At 38.6% G+C, this 9,145-nt stretch overlaps 1 gene segment (V, D, J or C); it reads right to left on the bottom strand.

Moving 5' to 3' along the window:
- Window positions 1-7,868: 7,868 nt before the first annotated feature.
- LOC119515984 lies at window positions 7,869-8,542 on the bottom strand. The segment is given in 2 exon segments: window positions 7,869-8,365; window positions 8,450-8,542. Coding segments are annotated over 2 exon segments (543 nt in total).
- Between the last annotated feature and the right edge of the window lie 603 nt (window positions 8,543-9,145).

The raw sequence follows: 9,145 nt of genomic DNA, 5'->3' as shown, positions 1-9,145 counted from the left end.
AGTGAGGGGTGGGCCTCAGTGCCCTCTGAGCACACACAAGACCAGGTTTGGCTCTTTCCTGCTCAAGGTTATTGAGTGATGAATTACATACAGCAAATTTAATCTTCTACACTTGTCCATTTCCATGAGTTTTGAACAGAATTAAGGCTTTATCAGCATTCATAAACCACAGCTCCATGACATTGGAGACCAGTTGACTCTTTTTGTGGGAGATGTCCTGTAAATTGTAGGATGTTTAGACACATTCACTGACTCTACCCACAGATGCCAGTGATACTAAACTACAGTAGTGACAATCAAAAATCTCTGCAGATACACAGATGTTGTCAAATATCCACTGGAGATAAAGTTGCCTCTGGGATTTATGACCCCCATATTGGAATAATCACCATTACACAGAATACTCAGCTTGAAATATCAGAAGGCTTGGAGATCCAATTGAGGGAGGGGGCAAATTTGAAATTCCATGGGAGAATGATTTACTGCATTAAACATTTCTAAACATAGCAAATGATGTGGCTATGTATTAAAATTAGCTGTAACTAAGAACTCAACAAGATCTACTACTGTGGAGCCTGTCCTGGGGAAAGAGGGACACAACTAAATCCCATGAATGATAACATCTTATGGTCAGAGTCAGGAATCTCCCTAGAAACACTACGGAAGTGCTCTTTGGCCAATGTCTTTATGGGTGAGAAAACCATAAATTATGTGAAGAAGGTTCCCATGTGGACAGAAATTGCCTCTCTGCATGAAATAGTAAAAGGAAGTTTTAAATTAATGTTATTACATTTGCAGTTTGTAGGAAAAAGTAATACAGTGTGATCCTGCTATTTTTATCTTTTTAAAGTGTTAACGTATATTTTTGAGTGTGTGTGCATGTGTGATACATGTATGGCATTAAATTTATGAATTTTCCATGGAATCATAATTTATGAAGGTCTTAATATAAGTGCAGGTACCTGGTTGTGGAAGCCTACTGAGACAGAGGGGGCAGAATGAGGCACCTGGATAATGCACCCATATCTGTGTCTGGATTTTCCATTTCCTCCTCTGGCCTCCTGAAGACATGGGCCTCTATTTTCTAGTGGGTGGGCATGACTTGGTCTTACCCAAGACCATGACTTGGTTTTTATATAATAGATATGCATGCATAAACAAACATATGTAAACAAACAGGGAATAACAACAAAAAGCTATTCTGTGTTTGAAACATTGATACACCATAGCACTGCCTAGAAAAAGATGAGATGGCAGTTCTCTGGGGGTTTCATATTGTGGAGAAAGAAGAGGGAACCCCAGGCAAAGCCAAGAAACTCTTCCCAGCCCCTCTCTGCACCTAACTCTGGGGATGGTCCCTGAGCACCCCCTGGTGGTCCCAAGTGCCCCCTGCAGCCCAGCCCTTCCTGTGACCTGCAGCAACTGTTTGAAAAGCTGTTCAAAAAGCTGAAACAGGGTCCAGACTTCAAGTAGAGATACAAATGAAGCAGATCTGGTTAGGACTGGGGCAAATTGGGCCAAAGGGTAAAGGATAATACTGAATGTGTTTTAAAACTTCAACTTCCATGTGAGACCAAAAGAGGAGATGTCTATTTGGTACAGAATCTACATTTCCTATATGATTTAACTCATACAATTTGTTCAAACACTAATTACATTGAACTTTGAATAGGAAGTGAGACCTGGTAGGTTGGTATAGGTTATCATGAAATAGCAACACATCCCAAAGTAATTTGCATAGAAAATATAAATATTTGTGTGGATCCCCCCAAGGAGCTGGGGGAAAATGCAGAAGTGTTGGAGTCCCTCACCTGGACTGTTGCTAATGTTCTCACAAACATTGAGCCCTGACGGTTTGTATGCCAAGCCCTCTATCTTGGAGCTTGCCTTTATGAAGCTCATTACTGCAAAGGAGAGGATAAATCTGCTTATAATTGTGCCTCTTTGTTGCCCAGATGTGGCCCTCTCTCTCCAGCTAAATCAACTCAGCAGGTCAACTCACTGCTCTCCTCCCTATGTGGAATCTTACTCTGAGGGTGTAAATCCCCCTGGCAATACAAGATATGATTCCCAAGGATGAACCTAGACCTGAAATTGTGGAATTGAGAACATCTTTTTGACAAAAAGGGGGACAAAAATGAAACAATAAACTTTCAGTGGCTGAGAGATTTCAAAAGGTGTTGAGCGGTCACTCTGGTGGTCATTTTTACACACTATATAGATAACAATTTATAGGTTTTAATGTATTGGAATAGCTAGAAGTATGTACATGAAACTATCAAACTGCAAACCCAGTAGCCTTGACTCTTGAAGACATTTATATAACAATGTAGCTTACAAGGGGTGATGGTGTGATTGTGAGAACCTTGTGGATCACACTCTCTTTATTCATTGTATGGATGGATGAATAAAAAAATGGGGACAAAAACTATATGAAAAATAGAATGGGTGAGGGGGATGATTTGGGTGTTCTTTTCTTCTTTTCTTCTTATTTTTACTTTTTGTGCTATAAGAAAAATATTCAAAAGTATATTGGGGTGAAGAATGCACAACTAGATGATGGTATTGTGAACAGTTGATTTTACACCATGGATGATTGGGTGATATGTGAATAAATCTCAATGTAACTGAATTAAAAATCATTTTATTAACACACCATACAATCCATCTGATATTTCAATCAGTGTCTTTCAGGATAAGCACACAGTTGTATATTAAGAACCATGATAATTGTTAGAACATATTCATTGCTACACAAAGAAATAACCAAACCCTTTGTACCCACCTTATATTGAGAGTTATCCAAGGTGTTGTATATGTGTTACAGTTGATGAGAGAATATTGAAATGTTAATGTTAACTATAGTCCATAATTTATTAGCTGTATTTTTCATATATCACCTTATTATTAACAGCTTGTAATAGTGATGTACATTTGTTCTAGTCCATACAAGAACAGTCTACATTTGTACTATTAACCACATGCATCATCTACAACAGGGTTCTCTATGTTGTACTGTCCCATGTTTCATCCTCTGGATTTCATTTCAGTAACATGCCTGACCCTAAATTTCCCCAGAAACCATGATCATAGTCAAAACACAGTGTTGTTAATTGCAGAGATGATAATGTGCTATCATCACCTCTATTGATTTACTATCAACCTTATTATATCCTGTAAATTGTAGGATGTTTAGCTGCATTGATGAACTCTACTCACATATGCCAGTGGTACTCTACTGTTTTCCCATGAGGTGATTTGCATTTGAGCAGTAATGCTGTAAGGAAAGTGAAAGAGGGTGAGTGAAGGTCTTTGTCTTTTGACTCCTTGGGAGGAGGTAGCTGGCTGAGCCCTGGAAGAACACAGTTATCACCCTGTGTGCTCTCTCACCAATCACTCATTCCTTTACTGTAAGCCAGGACATGTGTTGAATGGGGGTGATATGGGGCCAAGGAACAAGAATGGCTCTGGGAATATTGTCACTGTACCCCTATTTCCAGGGATTCTATGTTTTGTTTTTGTGCACATATATCCTTATGTATGAAATATATAATATGTATACAATATATAATATGTATATATTCCCTAACCATGATGTTTATAATGGATTGTGGTTGATTTATGAAGTATCAGTGGAGGGAAGGATGTTTTGTGCCACCTTCTCCATTTTGTTGATTTCATTCCTCAGTAGTAACTTCATGTGTGAACTTTTAGAAAGTTATCTGTGCTCTCAGAATCTTAATTACTGCTATTCATGGAATAACTCACTCTGAGAGTCAGGAAGTTACTGCATGTCCCCTCACCTCTCACCACCATGACTGCTTAAGCCCCTGGTGACCTGGTCCTGCCCTGACATGTCACACCTGTGCAGCTGGGCAGGTCAACTTCAGTTACCTTGTTTCCTCACCTTAATATTGACTGGTTTTGATCCAATCATCTCTGAATATGTCCTTCTGCCTTATATTGTGAATAGAATTGAAAACAGCATATTGCTACCTGGCCCTTCAAAAGCATTAGTTAAAATTATATAATAAATACGGTAGCAAATTTCATCTCTAGCCTCATTTCATGTTGGTGAGGCAGCAATGTGAGGTGAAAAGACATGGCCTAAACACTGGAGTCATGAATCCTTGTGGTAGGATTTGTGGATTAGGGAGAACATCATAAGGCATGTTCCAAGTTTAGGACCTGGTGCATGAGGCATTCAGAAAGGCCATGGACGTAGGTGGTGTGTGTGTAGGGGAGGCAGGAAAATGAAATTCACAGGTGGGATATATTTTGTCGCTGTGAGGACATTTTGCTGAAGCCAAAGTTCATATGTCTTAGGTGATATATTTCCACTTCTCCATGTGTTGTGCATTGACTGTGAGGCTGTGGTTGTGCAGATAGTTTAGGAGGGTGACATTGTTCTTCCAGATGACTCTGCCTGCTCCACAGAAAGCTAAAGATGTGGAGATTGACATTGTATTAATGTGAAAATATATGAAAACTTGATGGTAAAACAATACACAAATAAACAATTACAGTATATCAAAGAAATATAAATTAAAGAAAGAGGGCTACATATAAATGGAATCACAGATGCTGTTTGGAAAAGTGAAAAATAAACAAAAATTGTGAGCCTGTTGTTTTTGTCTTCTATACTTTTCAAATATATATGTTGAAAACTTGTGTGCTGAGTGTGTTTCATAGTTATCACATCCCATGTAATAGAATCAGAATTTGTAAAAGTTGTAAAATAAGCAGAGTCAGTGGAAAGATCATTTTGTTTACATTTCATTCCAAATCCAGAAGTAAGGGCATGAAAATTATATATGTACACATATGCATGTAATAGCAATTTAAAAAAAAAACACAAAAAGACTCTACTTTTTCCAATCTTGGTTAGATCATGGACTTCCTATGAAAAGACACAGTGGCCATTACCTGGAGGTTACATATTGTGGAGGAAACTCCCCCCAGCCCCTCTCCTGCCCCTGTCCCTGGGAAAGGCCTCTCACCTCTACTGAGATGATCATGTGATTTTACTTCTTATTCTACTGAATTCAAGTATAAAATTAATTGATGCATGATAAAGCAATCTTGAATCCCTGGAATAAATTCCAAATATTTACGACACATAATGATTTTTATATTACTTCAATTTTCTACCTTGTATTTTGTTGATGATTTTGCTCCCATATTCAGAAGAGATATTAGTATATTGCTTCCTTTTCTTCTGATGACTCTTTCTGGCTTTGTCATCAGCAAAATATGTGCCTTATGTAATGTTGGGGGAAGTGTTCTTTTCACTTTTATTTTTCAGAACAATTTATTCCAAATTTGGGAGGATTGTGATTCATTCCTCTTTGAATGAATGGTAGAATACAGGTGTGAATCTACATTCACAGTGGCCTCTATTCCTGAGTATTTACATTTACATATTCAACCTCTTTATTTGTTATATGTCTATACATATTGTTTATTCCTTTTTGGATTCATTTTCATCATTTTTTGTATTTCTAGAAATTTCCTTTCATCCAAGTTTTCTAATTTTTGGCTCACAATTATTCAAATAATTTCTGATAATCATTCTTATTTCTGTTTTGTTTTCAGGAATGCCATCCTCTAATTAGTAACTCTAATAATTCTGACAATTCTTGCATTTAAAATATGTGGTATTTTTTTTAAAACTTTCAATTTAAAAAAAAAAACAAAAAATCATAGGACTGTACTACACAAACAGGGAACCATATTTTAAATTATAGAATATAGTTAATAGTAAAATCACAGTATCTTTCTTCAATAGTATCAAATGTACCACAATAATGTAAGGTATTGATAATAAGAGCTTATATGGGAGCTATGCATTTTCTGCATGTTTTTTCATAGGCCTAAAATTTCTCTTTAAAAAATGAAATTATATTGGAATATGTTACTGGTACTTTTGTTTGCTTTTAAACTTCTTGGTGTTCATTCTTTTTTACTATGAGATTCAGATAATTCAACTTTGAATATTACTATATGCTTTTTTTCTATTAATTCTTCTCTTAACCTTAATTTCCTTTCTTATTCCTTCACAAACCAATTAGATTTACGGATTTATATACCTTTTGTTAATATTTTATTTTGTTCTTCCTAAAGGCTGGGGATACTTTTTGTCACGCTAATGCCTTGAAATATTTCATCTCAGAGATTTTGTCTCTTGTTTTGTATTTTTTCTAAGATTTCATCCTATTTTTTTTTCCTGGACAAGAAATCTAGGTCTTTAGTTTTGAACAAAATTTGGACTTGACTCTGGCAGTCCAATTTTCAGCTAGTTGTACCCTGGAATCAATCCCAGGATCAGGGTTGTTCTTGAATGCCTGGTTGAGACTACATGATTGGGGACAATTGTAGGAGGAATGGCACCATCTGGCTTCTCTTTTTTGAATCTCAGCAGGGTGAACTTGGTTTGGCTGTTGCCTTGGTTTGTGCTTCCCAGCAGGGAGATATTTGTGTCTCCCATCCTATCCTGGTGCTCATAGAATTTTCTAGCACAGATATGTGCACACATGTGTCCTCAGGCCTCAAAGGCTCATCTATAGATGAACTTAGCTCTGGGAAGTCCCTGGTGAAGCGTTCATGAGACCCAGTGTCTGTTCTGTGATTGATATTCCAACCATTGTTGATCTTGCACACTTATCTCAGCCTCTGCCAAAGAACCTGGGATTCAGAGAGTTCAAGTGACAAGGACCAGTTATCTCACAGGAGATGCTTGTGTTTTCAATGAGCATCCTCATCCCAGGTTCATGACAGTCCAAGAACTGCCTCATGCAAATGATGTTCCCACCACTGTCCATTCTGCTCATATCCCAGCCTCTCCCCAGGGATCTGAGATTCAGAGAGTCGAGTAGGCCCAGAGCGAGGTACACATCAGATGATGGTCATGTCCTGAAAGGGTGCTGGGTCCTATAGGTATATCTGGTCCTGCACAATGGGTACAGGAACTTTCATTCACTGCAATGGAAGTCACAGTGAAGAGAAAACTGTTTCCCAGATGCAGAGGGAGGGCAGACAGGAGGCAGTGGGGAGCAGGCTCAGCTTCCCAGGATGTGCTGGAATGTGACCTCCAAACACACATCTGGCCAGGTCTGGCCTCCCTGTGAGGACCCTCAGGTGAGCTCATCCTCAGAAGCCTGCGGCTGAGCAGGGAGGACTAGAATTTTGACAAGCTCTTTCTGGTGACATGAACTATTTCTCAGCAATCTGTAAACATATTTTTATATTTATAGAAAACATTCTGATCATTTAGGGAAATAGAACATATGACAATGATTAATTTGTAGAGACATGAAAAATAAAAAGAAAGTTATTAATTAAATATAAATTGTATCACAAATGCTATTTAGATTAAATTTGAAACATTATGCATATAATCTTTTTAGGATATATAGCTATGAATATATACTGAAAACCCATGTGTGTGTGCTACAATGATGGCATTTCATGTAACAGAGCCATATTTTATAAGGAATTTAATACAGGAGCAGAGACTTGGTCATCAATGTCACGTGAGAGGGAGGGAAAAAAGTGAGGCATTTGGAGCTGCTCCTAGAGAGGCCAGGTTTCCCACCTCCTTGTCTTTCCCCTAAAGATATAGGCTCACCATGATGGTGGGTTGGGAAAACTTCCCTAAATACTTTCATAAATGTGAGTTAAGTTGAGGGCAACAATTTGACAGAGATGATAAATGCAAGTTTTATTTACGCTTTCAGGCATAATCACATAATTCATATAACTTTGTAAATAATATAGATATTTATGCATTTAAACATGCATTTAGTAACAAAATCCTGTCCTGAGTGTGAATCTTAGATTCCTCCTAGCACTGCTTACATGTTATAGAATTACCTGTTGTGGATCAAGAAGAGGGAAACCCAGGCTAGTCTAGGAAATTTCTTCCAGACCCTCTCTGCACCTGCACCTTCGTGTGGCCACTGTGCGCCCCCTGGTGGTCTCAAACACCTCCTGCAGCACAGTCCCTCCTGTGCACTCAGGGGAGGTTTCTGTCTGGGCTCAGCCTGACTTCCTCTCACTGTGTCTGTTGCACAGTAATACACGGCTGTGTCTTCAGGACTCAGGCTGCTGAGCTTCAAATAAACTTCATTCTTGGAGTTGTCCTTGTTGATGGTGACTCGGGACTTAAGATTTGGGTTATAATTTGTGCTTCCACTACTAGTTATCCTGCCAACCCACTCCAGCCCCTTTCCTGGAGCCTGCCGGATCCAGGTCATATAATAGCTGGATAAAGATAATCCAGAAGCAGAGCAGGTGAGAGACAGGGTCTGTGAGGGCTTCACCAGGCCAGGTCCTGACTCCTTCAGCTGCACCTGGGACAGGACACCTGTGGACAAGGAGAACCATAGTGAGTCATGTGTTCAGATGCATCATCCCCATTACCTTCATGTCTGAATCCTGAGACACTCACATCTGGGAGCTGCCACAAGAATGATAAAGAACCACAAGGCTTTCATGTTGTTGGGCGTGATGACTCTGACTCCCAGAAAATACTTTTCCAGGAAAAAAAGAAGCATGAATTTAAGTAATTGTGGCCTGACTTTCATATGGTTACCTAGGTGGTGATTTGCATGTGGGTGGTATCTTTCTATGTAAAGATGAAAGGGGGAGAGAGAGATATTTTCTCTGGTGCTTCCCTAAGTTAAGCTGGTGTTTTCTCATCTTCTCCTAGGGTCTCTCTTTAAGCCCAGGTTCTTCTTGCTCCACACAAGAAATATGCTGCATAAGCTGATCAGGGAGCCAGATCTTTTCAGGAATCATGGATGGCTTTATAATAGGGTCAATGTGACTCTATTTCAAGTGATGTATTTATATAGCAAATAACCACCATAAGTCAAGGACCCCCTAAGTTTGTGGAAATATGTTCTGGTACACTAAGTTCCTCTGTTACAAAAGTCCATGATACACTCCAAAATTTGGGGCAGCAATGAAATATAGGAAGAAGAGTGAATTATGAGTCCATGGGTGCACTTATTTATCTGTGAATTGTAATGGCTTTCAGCAAATCACTAACTAAGGTGTACATTGTGAAACAGCTTCATTCCAGTGTACATTCAGTTATTTTGTGGTTAATTTGTTATTGTAAGCCTATGAATTACATTTATTT

Source organism: Choloepus didactylus, chromosome 19 (assembly GCF_015220235.1).
Source record: "Choloepus didactylus isolate mChoDid1 chromosome 19, mChoDid1.pri, whole genome shotgun sequence".
Lineage (NCBI taxonomy): Eukaryota > Metazoa > Chordata > Mammalia > Pilosa > Megalonychidae > Choloepus > Choloepus didactylus.
Note: the sequence above shows the minus strand (reverse complement) of the source record. Positions and strands in the feature narration are given on the sequence as shown.